The sequence below is a fragment of the Pipistrellus hanaki genome, assembly GCF_964339955.1.
Source record: "Pipistrellus hanaki genome assembly, chromosome: 16".
Classification (NCBI taxonomy): Eukaryota; Metazoa; Chordata; class Mammalia; order Chiroptera; family Vespertilionidae; genus Pipistrellus; species Pipistrellus hanaki.
Window position 1 is genome coordinate 22,584,868 of NC_140518.1, and position 15,911 is coordinate 22,600,778.

At 54.8% G+C, this 15,911-nt stretch overlaps 1 protein-coding gene across 4 annotated transcripts; it reads left to right on the plus strand.

Annotated features, from left to right (window-relative positions):
* The first annotated feature begins 4,214 nt into the window (after nucleotides 1-4,214).
* Nucleotides 4,215-15,492, plus strand: SEPTIN4 (septin 4). Of its 4 annotated transcripts, none has more exons than XM_084862585.1 (12): nucleotides 4,215-4,508; nucleotides 9,380-9,679; nucleotides 10,015-10,108; nucleotides 10,527-10,613; nucleotides 11,104-11,227; nucleotides 13,659-13,793; nucleotides 13,907-14,024; nucleotides 14,114-14,215; nucleotides 14,418-14,514; nucleotides 14,608-14,770; nucleotides 14,908-15,007; nucleotides 15,270-15,492. In XM_084862585.1, the coding sequence occupies exons 1-12, from the start codon at nucleotides 4,506-4,508 to the stop codon at nucleotides 15,327-15,329; spliced, it is 1,383 nt and encodes a 460-aa protein (XP_084718711.1). In that variant the 5' UTR covers nucleotides 4,215-4,505; the 3' UTR covers nucleotides 15,330-15,492. The 4 variants fall into 4 exon arrangements, with proteins under 4 accessions (XP_084718711.1, XP_084718713.1, XP_084718712.1 ...); XM_084862584.1 differs by lacking the exon at nucleotides 4,215-4,508 and adding an exon at nucleotides 7,023-7,314; XM_084862587.1 differs by lacking the exon at nucleotides 9,380-9,679 and having other exon boundaries at nucleotides 4,228-4,508.
* Nucleotides 15,493-15,911: the final 419 nt, after the last annotated feature.

Sequence of the window (15,911 nt, forward strand, 5' to 3'; positions counted from 1 at the left end):
AGAGAAGTCAGGCTCTGACACTGTAGGTGGGAAGACTGTGCCAGCCAAGGCCATTTCCTTGGCAGCCCACCACAGGCCAAGTCACTGGGCTCCCAGCGTCTCCACAGCGGCTGTTTTTGGGAATTCGGCTCAGTGAGTGTGAAACCAAGTCCTGTTTTCTAAAGACGGAGTGGCGGCCTAGCTGGAGAAGCTGACCCCACAGTTGGTGGCAGCATGGTCATTCCCATGTCACTTCAGTCTAAGGATCTCCTCCCTTCGCTCCACATCCACATGCGTATGTCTACTCCTGGGGAGGAAAGACGCTTGAAATGACACAGTTGACAGTTGCTGCTTTGGTACCGATGATTTTCTTGTTAGCTGAGATAATAGCTACCACTCGTTTTAGTGATTATTCCATCCTAAATATGTTACCTTTGTGAACCGCCATAGCGCCCCTATGAGGTGAACTTTTTTTCTCCATCTTTTGTGAAGAAATGGAGGCTCCGAGCTGGCTCATCCAATCTGGGAGCACGTTGGGGAGCCTCCTGCCTCGGGGATTCATTCAGAGACGGTGGAGAAGCCCTCCTGCCGTAGCCAGGTCTTCCATATCAATATTTCAGCAGCACCTTTAGAGATCAAGAATGGTGAAGGGAAAGATTTTAGTGGGGATAACATCTATGCATGTGAACTTGGAGGCTGGGGGTGTGAGCTGGCCAGCAGCCAGAATGAAGGGCAGGTTATGGGGTCAAAAAAAGTCTGATTTTGTCTGTGCTCCAAAATCAGAGTGGAAAACTAATCAATGAATTCTTTCAGTCAGTGCATATTGATCAGACATCCCCTGGGGGCAGAAGCCTGGTCACTCACCCAGGCAGATGTCAGAAGTAAATAGAAGTTAAAATAGAGGACATATTCCCTGTCCTTGAGAGACTTGTGGTTAATTTGGGAGAGAAAAATATACAGATGGGTCACGTGAAAGGGTGTGAACATCAAAGGACAAAACAAAGTCCAGCGAAATCAGTGAGCAGTTTCTGGCCTGGAGGCACTTGGAGGGTAAAGGTAAGGGGGAGGGCAAGTTTCAGCTCAGTGTGATGACCTTGGCAACTCACTGCCCAAATACGGAAGGACATTTGTTGGAACGAGCGAGTTTCTGGCCACAGGAGGAATTCAAGTGGAGGGTGGGAGGTCAGGGGGTCCTTGAAGGGAGTCTTACTCCAGCGGGTAGTGGTATTGGGATAAAGTATGTAAGTCCCTTCCACCCCTGAGCTCCTGTGCCCTGCCCCGCCATAGAGAGGGTGTTGGATGGGCCCACCAGCTGGCTTTTAGCATCCTGCCAACTAGCTCTAGTACTACCACCATTCAGCAGGTGCCAGGAAGCACAGTGCTCCCTGGCCTTGCCACCTACATCTCACACTGCCCTAGGATCTGGGACAGGAGAAGCAGTGAGGGGACAAGTAGGACTTAGTATTTTGGTTTCTTGCCTTTGCACTGACCTTGCTGGACGGACTGGCTAAGATTTCTTTGAAAGATACCACCAGGGCACTCCCTACTGTCATCCGTGGCTCATCACCTCTGGGGGAAGGGAAGTACAATCAGTTCTTATACTACGTAAGGGAAACGTGGTCTTCGCTAGTCATGCAGATCTGAAATCCTGATTTCAGTAGTACTCACTCTTTGTTCTTGGTTTTGAACCTGGGCCCTAGCTTGGCCCAAGTGTAGCATTCTTGGTTAGCTCTGTGGTCCATAGCCTTCGCTGATGGGTGGGCAGGAAAGGTCCAGTGGAGGGGGCCAGGAGGTTTTCCATACAGACTATGTCAGTCTGATCTGAGCAGGCTGGAGCTGTGGTTGCTGGTCTGAGTTTCCCAGAAGAGTCACCCTCTGTGCCAAACCAAGTGTTCCCACCCCAGTGGTGCCTGGGAAATTGTGCTCTCGGCAAGGACATTAGCGCCTGGTGTGACGTTGGATTTCAAGGAGAAGCAGAGCTCCAAGAGCCAAGGGGCCCTGAGGCAAGGTTGGCTGGGCCACCTGATGGTTGATGGTGGGGAAGAGTGCTCAATGGTCAGTGACTCACACAAGAGCAGCTGTATCTTATTTTTTAAAATTTATTTTTATTTATTTATTTATTTATTTAAACTATTTTTTTATTGTATCTTATTTTTAAAAAAAATTTTTAAAATCTTTATTGTACAAAGTGTTCCATATGTCCCCTTTTTCCCACTAGTAACTTCTAGCCTGCCTCCACGAGCAGCTGTATCTTAGTTCTGCTTCTGATCAGGTGTCAGACTATGGTACCTGTACCAACAGAGATGGAGTTGGGAGGAGTCCGGTCCTCTATTTCAATGTGGGGGAACAAGGAGAAGTAGAAACATTAGGGCAGTGCAATCATCATCAAAACTGGACTTATGCCCAGACCAAGTTCTCTCAGATCTCCGAATGCTGCAGGGTTAATATATGTGGAACAGTTCAAAGACTGTCTTCAGCTTTAATTTTGCCCGCATGCCTCAGGTCAGGCCTGTGGTGCAGTGATGACAAACAGACTGACCATCAAGACCCCAAGAATCTTGGCTTAGAGATGAGTTCCATGGTCCTTGGTGTCTCTTCAGGCCTTGCTTTCTTCAAAGCAAGAGGGCTCCAACGTGCCCCAGAGCACACAGGCTCCGAGGGCGTGGGCAGCAGGTGCCGGCATGGAGCTGGGATTCCAGCAGCAGCTGAGGATGAGCTTGCAGAGCAGCCTTCTGAGATGTGTCTGTGTTCGCTCTTGGGCTAAAGCTGGGCTGAGGGAAGGAGGGATGTTATGATTGTAGAAAAAAAAAAAAAAAAAGGCTTTGTGACGGGGCCTTTCTTCCTTGACAGCCTTTCTCCCCTGGGCGTGTCGTTCCCCCCCCCCCCCCCAGGCAGGCCATGAAGACCGCTGGCAGCAGCACCCCAGAGGTATCCTTATGAGTGCCTGCCTGAGGACCAGTGGCCTCCAGCTAGTTCCCAATAGAGGGGCTTTGTGTAGCCCAAGTTTGACATCCGGGTCTGACGGCAGCAGCTGCTGCTCCTGCAGACTTCCGACAGCCTTTCGTTTCTTTCTTTACGTCTTTGTTTCCCTGAGTACAGCTTCAGATCTCCTGATCTACCCCGGGCAGGAGACTTTCTCATTGTCTCGCTGGAGCCAAGCTGCTGACTCTCAGCCTAGTTTAATCCCCGCATTTTCAGGTGTGGACATTGAGGCCCAGCGGGGTGAAACGGGGTCACCCAGCTGGAAAGGTTCCTCTGCATGAACTGGTTTCTTTAAGCACCAACCACCCCTTCCATCCTGCCGCCCACTCATGCCACGTATCCGATACCATCTCCAACAGCAGCCCTATTTTCCCAGCCTGATCTCACCTGCCTATCCAGGCTCCCCTCTCTCCTCTGATGAGTTTTAACAGACTCCAGCCTTGCCACAGATCAGACTGAAATAAGGCAGGCAGGCAGGCCTTTGGCGCTCCTACGGACAGAGAGGGCCATGCCTCTGGGCCTCTGTTTTGTCCAAAGTGGATTCAGGCCAGTCAGCCGTCAGGAAGGGCATGCTTCTGGAAACTTCCACCCAAGCTTGACCAGCTCAGACCTGTATTAGCTCAGGAAATCTCCACCAACTCCCCACCCCCTAAGCAGCTTCTTTCCCCTGACTGCTGCGGACCCTCTGAGCCTCTAATGCCCCTGAAGCCACAAGGGCCTCTGTCCCCAGGCTCCTCACCTGCCTGCCCAGCCTGCCTGCGGTGGCCTCTTCTGGGGCCTCCCTGCTTTCCTCAACCCCGGGCAAGCCCCAAGGACCACTCCGCCTCTCCTTCCCTCCCTCCTTCCAGCTGATGATCCCTGGATAATTTATGCAGCAAATCCTCTTTAATCTTTAATCTAGGGTCCTGCATAAAGGGAACTTCCTGTCTCTTCTCAACAGCTTGGGTGGAGGTGGAGCATGCCTGCCATTCCGCCGTGGGAGGTGTGAGGGGGTATGGATAATCAGTAACTGGGACCTAAGTCAGATTCGCATCCTGAGAACCTTGAGGGCTGGGAGGAGGAGGGGAGGAGGATTAGTGGTTTCTCTCCAACTCGTGGGGCAAACCCCCTCTCCTTCCAAAGGCGTCTCCTGGGGTTGCCAGGTGGGCCCTTTCTTTCTCTTTGGGGGTCTGGCTCAAGCCCCGATGGTGATGCGCTGCCCCAAGAGGCCGCTCTTTGGGAGCTGAGTAAGGAAGCGCCAGGTGACAGTGCAGCGCAGTTCTGAGCGCCTCCCCGCATCCGGCGCCTCCGGGGATCTCGGGCTGCAAGGTTCGCCCCGAGGCCGGCAGCCCCTGCCCAGCGTGCGCCCTCACTGCCCTCCCCTCCGCAGAGGTGCAGACCCGCCGGGCCGGCTCGCCCCGCCCCTGCCGCCGGGCCCCGCCCCCGCCGGTCCACACTCGGGGCGGAGGGCGGGGGCCGGCGGTGCGGCGAGGTCGGCGCGCAGCTCCGGCCGCGGCTCCCTCCGGCGCTGTCCACGCTGAGCCGGCCCAGTCCGGGCTGCAGCCATGGTAAGGCCGGGGGGCGGGGGGACGGGTGGGGCTGGGGCGCGGGGCCAGGCCGGCCGGGGCGCGCGGGGCCTGCCACTCCCGGGCGGCTCGCGGGGACCCTCGGCGCCGCAGCCCTGATGTGCCGCCGGGCGGGAGGCGCTGTCGCCGGCCGTGGGCATAGGCAGGCGCTGCTCTGTCGCCGTTGTTCTCCCAAGTTTCCATTCCTGATCTGATCGGCTGGAAGCGGACCCCGACCCCCGGGGTGCTGCCCGTGTTGTTGGATGAAGGGGTGGGTCCGTGGTGCGGGGTGCGCCGGCTGATAAGCGCATGCTTTGCTGGGGAGGGCGCGTCAGCGATAAGGCGGGGTGAGCGTCCCCGCCCTTGCCTGGGTCAGCTGTTACCTGGGGGACCCCTCCTCACCCAGCTTTCCTAAGCTCGGGGCGGGGGGGGGGAAGGCAGCACCAACTTCCTTTGGAAAACACACAGAGGAGGCCCCCCAACAGTTCCTGCCTCTTCAAGAGGGGCGACGAGCCTCTTGGGCCCTCCTTCCCACAGCCTGGCAAGGGGCAGGCAGCGTGTGAGCCCTCTGCCCCACAGGGCCTTCTGCCCAGACTCCCGAGATAGGGAAGCCCAGCCCACCATCTATCTACTCTGCGGGGTCAGCGCTGTCCCTTTACTTCTGAGAGAGAGACCAAGGGGAAGCTTCCTCCTGCAGCATCCTGCACGCGCCCTCCCCCTTCCAAACCAGGTCCCTCTGCAGTGGTGGGGGTGGGAGGAACTCATTCCTGCCACCTGCCTGTAGTGGGAGGAGAAACAGTAGCCCCCGCCAGCTCCCCCGGAGGCCCCCAGGTAGGAAGTTTTGACGTTAGGCCAGCTCTCCTCCTGCCACTGTTGCCAGAGCCTGCCTATGCCAGGTGTCAGGGCCTCAGGCCCCGTGCCAGCTTCCCCTCCCAGGCTGGAAGCCCCCCAGCCTTTGCCTTCTGCCTTGGGAGGCACAGGCTGTTCCCAGCAGGCGGAGGTCTGTGGCCAGCCTGTGGGGCAGGATGTTGGCCGTGGGCAGCCTCCAGGAGGGAGCTCCTTGCACCCCGTGGAATCAGAAGTTTCTGGGTCTGGAAAGGCCAACCTTTTGGGCTCTTGTGTCTCAAGCTGTGTCCAGGCGGAGGCCCAAGTCTTGGCCAGGAAGTCTTGGTGACCCTGTGACTTTCCCCAAAGGGGGGTTCCTGGGAGAGGCCAAGTGGTGTCAGTCTTCATCCCTGCCTCCATCCTTCTCCCCACACGGGGACGGACAGACGGATTGTTCCAGAGATGGAAGCCTGGGGGAGCAATGATTGTCCCCAGTGCCAAGGGCAGCAGAAGCCAAGCGGGGCTTTTTCCGCCACACACCAAGTTCAGTTCAGCTGAGGTCTTGGTGCTTTCAGCTTGGCTGAGGCCACCCTTTCCTCGCTAATTAAAGACACCCCCCACCACCACCACCACCACCACAGTCATCAGCCTCAGGCCTCCGACCTCAAGCCAGCCCAGTCCTTAGACTGACAGGATGGAGTCCAACCAGCCTCCTCTCTGAGGGTCCCTTTTTGAAAGGAGATCAGTGGGGCTACTCTGCAGCCCAGAAGCCCCAGGGGGTTTAATCTGCATGCAAAAAGGACATTAATAACCACCCTGAGATTTTTGATGTACCGGATCTCTCTCCCGGGTTCAAAGCAGTATGAGGATCTCACCTGGGACTGCTTTCTCTCCCCAGCCTTCCTGGGCGTCAAGGAAGGGCCATTCACAATTGGATATTAAGGCCCTGAAACTAAAACACTATTCACAATCACAAAGGGTGTTTCTGGCCAAACCAGAAACTCTGGGCTCCTGACTCCTAGTCAAGTGCTCCCTCTGCACACTCCCAGCCAGGCCTCTCAATCTGTCTCCCACCTGATTGTCCACTTTAGAGCCCCTGGGATGCCAGCCTCCTGCGGCCTGAACGCACACCCCTCAGAGACCAAGGGCTCGCAGTTGCCCCGCTGACTCTCTTCCAGAGATGGAGCGACACATGTCCCCAAGGGTATCTTTAGGGGGGAGGAGCCCTCCCGGGTGCTCTGCAGGGAAATCTAGGTGCCGATTTCTGAAGATAGTGGGGTTCTCTGCTGGAAAACCACGAAGGGACACTTGGGAAGAAGACTGGATCCACTTCCATGAGAACCTATGACCAGGGGATTCTAGGACACCCCCCCCCACACACCCACTTCAGCGCTGCTTAAAGTTAAGATGAAAGAGAGAGATTGGAATCCTTTGGGAGCGGGGTCTCCTGGCTAGCCAGCCCCATGTACATACGGGCCAGGTCACCTTGGGGATAAAGCTCACGACCCTCTGAACAGGTCTCGGTGTCCTTGGAGAGGTCAAGTAGATCGAGAACCTGTGCTGCAGACAGGCTTGGGAGGCTGGTGCTGTGCCCACCGGGGTAAGCAGCCGGCAGGCATCATGGGGCAGCCAATCAGAGGAGGAGGGAACTGCAGAGAAAGCCAGCCATCCTGCTGCAGCTGAGCTGTCCTTGGAGGGTGGGAGCCAAGGGAAGGGGAGGACGAGGGGGTGGGGAAGGACATTCCACAGGCTTTTTTGGCCCCTGACAGAGACAGGGGGGTTACATAGAAAGGGGAAGGAGCAAGCCAGGGCACAGGATTGCAACAAGAGCATCAGGACCAGGCTGTGTCTGTGTGTGAGGAACTTTGCCCGACCGATAAAATTAGACCTAGAGCTTGCCGACAGGGCGCTCGAAGCGTGGGACATGGACCGTTCAGTGGGATGTCAAGGCAGCCCTGTCTCTGAGGACAGGACTGAAGCTGGGGTAAGGTACCGTTCAGGGAGATGGGTGGACCTGACCCGTCTTCCCCCTGCCTTGTCTGGGCTCGGGGTTCCAAGTCAGAAAATGATATTTGGTCGTGGGCAGAGCTGGGGGTGGGGAAGGAAAGACAGGCGGGGAGGGGACCCTGGTGTCCTGACTACTTGTCTAGAGCCCCCATGGGCCCCTCCCTGCTGACCAGCAGCCCAGGCTGGCCGGGAGAATGGTGCTGGGTTCCTGCAGGCTCCGCTGGGAGAGAGTGGGGTGGGGGTCTCCATCGGTGCCTTCCCTCTCTCTTCCCTGCTCAGCTCCCTGGGGAAACCAGGGGGAGCACAGTCCTCTCCCACCTTTCATCTGACGCCCAGACCAGCGGCTGGGCCACCGGGAGGTTGTACAAGGGGCAGGATTTCCTGGAATTCCCCAGACTTCATAGCTGTCGGAAAACAAGACCTGCTCCTCCTCCCCCCTACCTCTCGCCCCAGCTCCTCTCTATTGCCATATCATTCATCATCCATCCAAGCTGGGACACTCCTGAGAGTGGAATGGGGCACCGTTAGTCACTGGACAACAAACATAAACTGGGATGTGTGATCACGCCACTGGACCCTACAGATAAATGGGGGTGGGAAAAGCCTATAAGGTCAGGCTTTGCCTCAGGACAGCTTCTTCTGGCCAGTAAGCCCCCCGCATGCTGGTTCCAGTTTCAGGCTAAAGGGCAACCTTTTCTCCCCTGTCCATGCCCCCGGAGACTATGGCTACAAGCAGGTGTGGGGGGACTCTGGAGGCGACAGCCTGGAAGTCGCTCTGAGGGGACTTTTCCCTGTAGCCTCTCTCTCTCAGTCCTCTCCCCCCCACCCCCTCTGCAGAAACCTAGCAGTGTGTAAGTCCTCACCTTCTGTCTTTCCCTTTGTCAAATGGGGACCTGTAGGAAGGCTGTGGCCACCGCGGTCAAGGGTAGCCCCCACTGGCATGGCCATCCCTTTGTCCTGAGTCAGCCTCTGAAGCCGGCCCTTGTCCATTGTCTCGGGACGGCACGTGGCTATTGTGAGGCAGAGCTGAGCCCGGCACGGCCAGGCACCCGACCAAGGAGAGAGGAAGCTTTCGTGTCTAGAGCTGAGGTGAGAGGGAGGGGAGTGGCCTCCCTTCTAAGCTGGAGCTGGTCTCTGCAGCGGAACGGGCCATCCTCTGCTCACCATCCCTGTGGTTCCTCGTTCAGGCCAGATCCCCGTCTGCATTGCTGGGTAAAGCTCAGCTCCAGGCACAGGCGACAAAAGGCAACTGAGCGGTGTTTCCCCCTCTGTGTCCCTCACATTTGCAATCCGAGTGTCCTCCCATCCAGCATCGCCTGGTCCCTCCTAGATCCCCTCCACGCACCCACAGCATCCGCCGGCAGGTGTTTCCTTCTCCCCCGGAGCCCAGGCTCAGGCTCCGGTGCGGCTCATGGTCTGGAATGAGAGGGAGGAGGGTCAGCTCTCCTGGGTTCTGGGCAGTGAGCTCTGGGAGTGAGCACTCCCAGCGGAGCCTGCTTGTCAGTCCCCAAGGTCCCTGACCTGCAGGGGCAGGAGGCATGGAGCTCCCTGCTGGTCCTTGAGGTATGGCTGGCAGCTCCCTTCCCTCCTCCCTCCTTGCTCTCTAGGCCCTCTCCTTGAATCCTGTGCCACATTCTCCTCTCAGCTCTGATGCCTCTGCTCCCCTTAGTCAGTCTGACTCTCTGGCCTTTGGGGGACTCTCTGACCCTGGGCTTGGTCTGACCCCCAGGATGGCAGCCTCAACCAGCACCTGGTTGAGCGGGGACTTCAGGACTGGAGCTACTCAGCTTCAGGGCTGCCGGGAGTTGCTCCTGGACCCTGGGGCCTCTCCTGGCATTTCAGACCTGTGTGTGAACAGGTGAGGGAGGGAGGGATGGTGAATATCAATACTTCCTCTGGCTTGGCGGCTGCTTTGCCTTTTAACCACAAGCACTTTCCTCTCTTCCTCTTGCCTTCTCCTGTCTTCCTCCTTCATTCTTCCCTTCCTGCCACCTATCCACCTATCCAACCCCACCCCACCCCATCCCACCCCAAAACCCCAGATCAAGCGCTTCCTGGAGGAATCCGATGATGTAAATCTGAACAAGTTCGTGAAGGATTTCCCGGGAGACGAAAGCGGCCACCAACCAGAGGCCAAGACCTGGGCGTCCAGGCCCCAAGTGCCGGAGCCCAGGCCCCAGGCCCCGGACCTCTACGAAGATGACCTGGATTTCAGAACCTCCATGTGGCCCCACCCCTCTGACAGCCAGCAGTACTACTCTGCCTCAGCCCCTCTCAGCCCCTCAGCCTCAGCCCGGCCCCACAGCCCGTGGGGCAAGCTTGATCCCTATGACTCCTGTGAGGTAGAGCCACCAGTCCTGCCCTTACTTTTCAATGGTTGGTGCAGGAAGACATGGGGAGGGAGCAGCGAGAGCCTGGTGTGAGTGCGTGCATGTGCGTGTGTGCACACACACGTTCATGCATGTTGAGCTGGGGCTTCTCTCCCGTGCTGTGTTGGCCCCAATGTGCATTGAGAACTGATGGTATCAGTAGGATCGGGAGCCCAGCTGGCGGAGTCTGGCCCTGCTCCTCTAAGGCTGGGCAAAGTCTGAGGAGGGAGGGAGAAGGCCTGTGTGAGGTCCTGGGGCCCCTCCTGCCTCTCACTCTCCCTGATCCGCCCCCATCTCCCTGACACTAGGATGACAAGGAGTACGTGGGCTTTGCGACCCTCCCCAATCAAGTTCACCGCAAGTCCGTGAAGAAAGGCTTTGATTTCACCCTCATGGTGGCAGGTAGAGTGGGGGCCGGGCTGGGCTGGGCTGGAGTTTTTCAGGTGGGGATGGTATGTACTGAATGTGGTAGGGAAGGAGAAAGCAGCAAGCGGCTGTCCCTTTTTTGCAAAATAGCTAGGAGCCATGGGTGCCCAAAACTGAGCTCGGGGTAAAGCGGTACAAAGAACACTTCACCGACAGGTTTCTTTTATTTGCCCTTTTCTGGGGGACCCTGGGCAGTCTCTGACCCTCCCCGGGCCTCATTCAAACGAGAAGCTGTTCTCTGTTTCCTTTCGGCTCTAAAATGCTGCGGTTTGGTCCACCTCTTCCCAATTAAATAAGCAGCAGCTCCCCTCACACCTTGGACTAAGCGGGGATTGCCTCTTTGCTACAGAGCTCATCTTCTGACTTGGTACTTCTGTCCTCTCGCCCCCATCAGGAGAATCTGGCCTGGGGAAATCCACTCTCGTCAACAGCCTCTTCCTCACGGATCTCTACAAGGACCGGAAACTCCTCAGCGCTGAAGGTAAGGAAGCCAGGGAGCATGACGACAGGGAGGCCGACCTGACTTAGGAAAACAAACTCATTCCAGAGTCTGGGGGATGGGGCCTTCCCCGGCCCACAGGAAACCACGGCTCCTAGACTGACAGCATCTCTCCACAGGCCTATCTAGCCTGGCAGCCCACCAGCCAGCTCCCTAAAGATTTGGGTGCCGAGGCAGGGCAGGGACCAGAATCCTGCCCTTTGAGTGAGGCTCTGACCCCCAAAGGATTCCAGGAATCCAAGAAAAGAGCAGAGAGCAGCGAGAGGCTGGGGCCAGAGCCAACAGCCACCGGCATTTCCTGTGTTGGGAAATGTGCTCCTTGCTGGTTCCCAGAGAACAGGCCCCCAGCAGCCTCGGGGTAGGAAGGGGGGCAGTGTGGACGAGGCAGTCTGAGCAGCCAAGCTGGTTGGGGTGGGCAGTGTCTCCTGACGGGGCAGGTCCTTGCCCTGGCCTCAGTTTCCCCCTTCTCCAGAGCGGATCATGCAAACTGTGGAGATCACTAAGCATGCAGTAGACATAGAAGAGAAGGGCGTGAAGCTGCGGCTCACCATTGTGGACACACCAGGTTTCGGGGATGCAGTCAACAACACAGAGTGGTATGTCTGACCAAGCACAACCCCAGCTGCCTCCCCGCCTACCACCTTTTCCATTCACACCCCCAGGTGCACACATAGGCACAGACGTATTCAAAGTTGTCAGGAGGAAGAGGTTTGTGGCCTTGAGCACACCATGGCTCCTTTCTGGAAGCTGTCTCTGTAAAGTGAGAGGGAAATAGCATTGGAATAGATGATCTCTAATGTTCCTTCTATAACTGGAGTGAGGACAAGATAAGAAAGAAGAGCCTCAAACAAGCAAACACATGTGAAAACATGTTGCACAGGGCCTGGCATATAGTAAGTGCTCAATAAATGTCACCCTACCTTCTTCTTTTCCTTTTACAGCGACACTTTCGGTGCCACAAACGAGTGTTATTGAAGGGGTGAGAGTGAAATGGAGGGAGGAGTAAATGGGAGAAAGAGGCGGCAAAGGGGGAAGGAGGAACTTTGTTTTAACTACAGGCACACACTAGGCTACTAGCTAAAAGAAAGGGTGGCTTTGCCATACCACCCCCTTCCCCCATCCTCCCTGCTTTTTTCTTCTTCTTTTCTTCTTTTTTCTTTTTTCAGCAACTGGAGGGATAATGGTCAGATCTGAGTGAGTAGATAGAAGAAGAATGAATGATAAAGACGGGAGAAAGGGTGGTGCCTTAATGACGAAGTTAGACACAGTAGTGCTAAGACCTCTGGACGGAGAGTTCAAATCTTGCACAGTCTTGAGCAAATAACTGCATTCCTGCTTCTTCCATTGAAAAACACTGGCCTTTACACCTCACCCAGTTGATCTGAAAACCACCTAGAATGATGCATGTAAATGGACATTGAAACCTGTAAAGGGCTGTTTACATTATACTCGTGAATTTTGAGATAATAATTGCAGGATCAGTGCAAAATTAAAATGTGGGGCCCCTTGTTCAAAATTATTAAGAATTTCTAGATGGCCACAGAGAATCAAACCAGTGCGCCTTCCCCTACTAGCCCCCAAATGACTACACAGGTTGCACACCCATGCAGCTGACCCTGGATAATCACCTCACAGACTAATCAGACCCTTACAGGCCTTTCTGTGCTCTGAACCTTCATTACTTTCTTCATCATCACAGCATGGACTTTGGCTCAGCACACTGGATCATCTTCAGTTTCATAGCCTAAGCCTTGAGGGAAGGGCCATTTCTTACATTCTTCCCGCATCACTGCTAGTACATGTTTTGTGGTCTCCACAAATATTCCTGTTAGATTGAGGTGGCCTCCATGTCAACATCACTCTTCCTGCTCTAGGAATATGTCTCAGCAAACTGGGCTTGGCCTGCAACTCTAGCTCCAACCAACACTTGGTTCCGACTGTACCATTCCCTCCTCTTATTGTCTATAATATTGTACTTGCCTGGCATCTCAAAGTTGACTGTGCTTCTCCACCTATACTCATTTAGTCAACCAGCAAGAACTTGTTGAACATATACTACGTGTCCAGCCTGTGTTGGACATTTTAAGGGATAAAATGTCCAACACAGGCTGGACACCTAGTATATGAATGATCACCTAGTATATGAATGATCCTTGTCCCTGAAAGGCTCGTAGTCTAGTGGCAGTGGCAGTGGCAGTGGCAGTGGGGAGTGGGGAGCAGTAGTTCTCTAATAAGTGTCAGTTGGGTAACAAATTAGTAAATGGGTCAGGCAGTGTAGTGATAAACACACTGAGCTGAAAATCAGAAAGCCAGGGACCCAGTTGGGTAGAGAATTTCCCAGCGAAGGTGATCAGAATTGGATTCAACTAGACAAAAGAAGAGAAAGTACTAGAAAATTGAGGTTCTTGAATCTATATCTATAGCTATCTATATCTATCTATCAATTTATATGTGCTCCCGTTCTCTTTACCACAGAGCGAGATTACATAATCTCTATACTATATATATTTAAGAATCTCAGTTTTTCTATCTATCTATCTATCTATCTATCTATCTATCTATCTATCATCTATCTCACTGTGTGGTGAAGAGAAGAGGAGAGTGTGCATTGGTATAATCAAAGGAGACTTGGTGGAAAAGATGGTTCTTGGACATGGTCTTGAAGGATGGAGTGGGTTTGAAGAGGTGGAGGAGAGGGTGGAACCAAATGAACAAAGGTTCTGAGGCTGGACCATGAACCTGACTTAGGGTTGCCTTGCTTTTCCCCAGTTGCTTTGTCACCTGGGTTCTTGTCCTCCCATCAAACTAGTATTTCTTGAACTCCGTCTCTGTGCTTAGCCTGTTTTCTGTCAGGACATGTGATGCACTCCTGTCCCATCAGGTACCTCCCTGAAGAAGTAGTGAAGCAAGCCAGGGAATAACCAAGTCTTGAAAACACTGCTCAGGGTGGGGGCTACTCTGCAGCCCTAGAGCTCACTAGGCAGCCCCCACTCCTACAGTTTCTCTGCTTGTCTGTCCCTGCCCCAGCTGGAAGCCTGTGGCAGAATACATCGACCAGCAGTTTGAGCAGTATTTCCGAGACGAGAGTGGCCTGAACCGCAAGAACATCCAAGACAACAGGGTGCACTGCTGCCTGTACTTCATCTCACCCTTCGGCCACGGGTATGGTCCGAGCCTGAGGCTCCTGACACCACCGGGTACTGCCAAGGGAACAGGCCAAGAGCACCAGGGGCAGGGCTGCCACAAGCAGGTGTTCACAGATTCCTGTTCCCCAGGCTCCGGCCACTGGATGTTGAATTCATGAGGGCCCTGCATCAGCGGGTCAACATCGTGCCTATCTTGGCTAAGGCGGACACACTGACACCTTCTGAAGTGGAGCACAAGAAATCCAAAGTGAGGGAAGCTGGTGCAGGGAGGGGAGCAGGTGGGCTTCTGGAGAGGATGGGGTCCCCAGAACTGTGGGCCCCTCATGTGTTTGCCAGATCCGGGAGGAGATAGAGCACTTTGGAATCAAGATCTACCAGTTCCCAGACTGTGACTCTGATGAGGATGAAGACTTCAAATTACAGGACCAAGCCCTAAAGGTGTGGCCACCCCAGGGCATCCCTCTCCCATCTTGTTTCTTCTGGGCAGAACAAAGAAATAGAATTCTATGTAAGGGTGGGTTGTCTGGGGTGGGAGAGGACCCTGGTTTCCTAGAGAGGAACAGAGATGAAGACCGGTGGAAAGGAACAGGTGAGAATGGGGGCGAGGGGTTGTTGACAGACCCCTCCAAACTTCTTCCAGGAAAGCATCCCCTTTGCTGTCATTGGCAGCAACACTGTTGTAGAAGCCAGAGGGCGACGAGTCAGGGGCCGCCTCTACCCTTGGGGCATCGTGGAAGGTAAAGCACGGAGCTTGTGACCAGGGAACCTCCTTGCCCTCAGTGACTCTCCCCTCCCCATGCCCCTGGCTGACCCCTAGCCTTGCTATGCAGTGGAAAACCCAGGGCACTGCGACTTTGTGAAGCTGAGGACAATGCTGGTGCGTACTCACATGCAGGACTTGAAGGATGTGACGCGAGAGACACACTATGAGAACTACCGGGCACAGTGTATCCAGAGCATGACCCGCCTGGTGGTGAAAGAACGGAATCGCAAGTATGGTCAAAAGCCAGGGGGGGATCCCAAGCACAACTTTGGATGAGACTGAGTCTTTCCTCTTCTACAACACCTCAATCCAAGCAGGTGTTGGGGTCCCCTTGGTCTTACCAAGCCCCCTTTCCCTTTCCCTTCAGCAAATTGACTCGAGAGAGTGGTACCGACTTCCCCATCCCTACTGTCCCACCAGGGACAGATCCAGACACTGAAAGGCTGATTCGTGAGAAAGATGAGGAGGTGAGAGCAGTATGGGGCTGACAGCCTGGGAGGTCCCCTGCTTGATCAGAAACCTTAGTATCTCTTGGTTTGGGAATAGGGAGGTCCCTGGCCATTAAGCATATCTGTGTCCTGCACTGGTCGATTAGTGGTTCTACCCAGGGTCTCTAGCGCAACCCAGGGCTATTCCTGGCTCAAGGGATCAGAGCTTGGGAACGAACACTTCCCTCACACGATAGGACTCTCTAAAAGTGCCCGTTTTGATGCAATGTGCCTGTTCTAGCTGCGGCGGATGCAGGAGATGCTGCACAAAATCCAAAGACAGATGAAGGAGACTCATTAGCTGACTGTCAGCCCTGGATATTTAAATCTTCTCCTCTTCGTTTTGCCCACGCCGGCCCCTCCCAGCACCAGCTCTGCTCAGGCCCCTGCAGCTACTGCCACTTCGCCTTACATCCCTGCTGCCACTCAGAGACTCAGAGGAAATAAAATTTAACAAATATATATAGTGGCTTCCGGTGTCACGGTCTGTGTCTTTACCAACTCCTGGAGATCAAGTAGATCCTAGGACCCAGTTTTGACAGGCTTCTGGAGGAGGGTGCTGGATTATGGCTTCTAGTAGGGAAGGTGTGTGTGTGTGTCTGTGTGGCGGGAGGGGGTCGGAGTAGGGGAAATTTCCTCTCCCATGACAGGTTTCAGTCCTTGCCTAGAATAGTCTAGCCCCCCCACCCCCCCCCCTTTTTTTTTTACTCACCATTATCTATCCTGCCTCTCATATCTGGGCCCGGGCCTCTCCATTTTTTGCACATGTAGTTCTATAGAGTTTTGGATCTGGTATCTGCCTTTAGGAAAACATGGTATTAACTGCACGCAGCCTCCCACCTTCCTGTTCCCCTGATTTCGGGAAAGGGATATACAGAGTTCC

What these genes read in the sequence shown, in the direction of transcription:
- SEPTIN4 (XM_084862584.1), top strand. Translation starts at nt 7,255, where the DNA reads ATGGACCGTTCAGTGGGATGTCAAGGCAGCCCTGTCTCTGAGGACAGG. An exon ending in TTTCACCCTCATGGTGGCAG is followed by an intron (nt 10,109 to 10,526) that starts GTAGAGTGGGGG and finishes CGCCCCCATCAG; the next exon opens with GAGAATCTGGCCTGGGGAAA. An exon ending in TGGAGCACAAGAAATCCAAA is followed by an intron (nt 14,025 to 14,113) that starts GTGAGGGAAGCT and finishes TGTGTTTGCCAG; the next exon opens with ATCCGGGAGGAGATAGAGCA.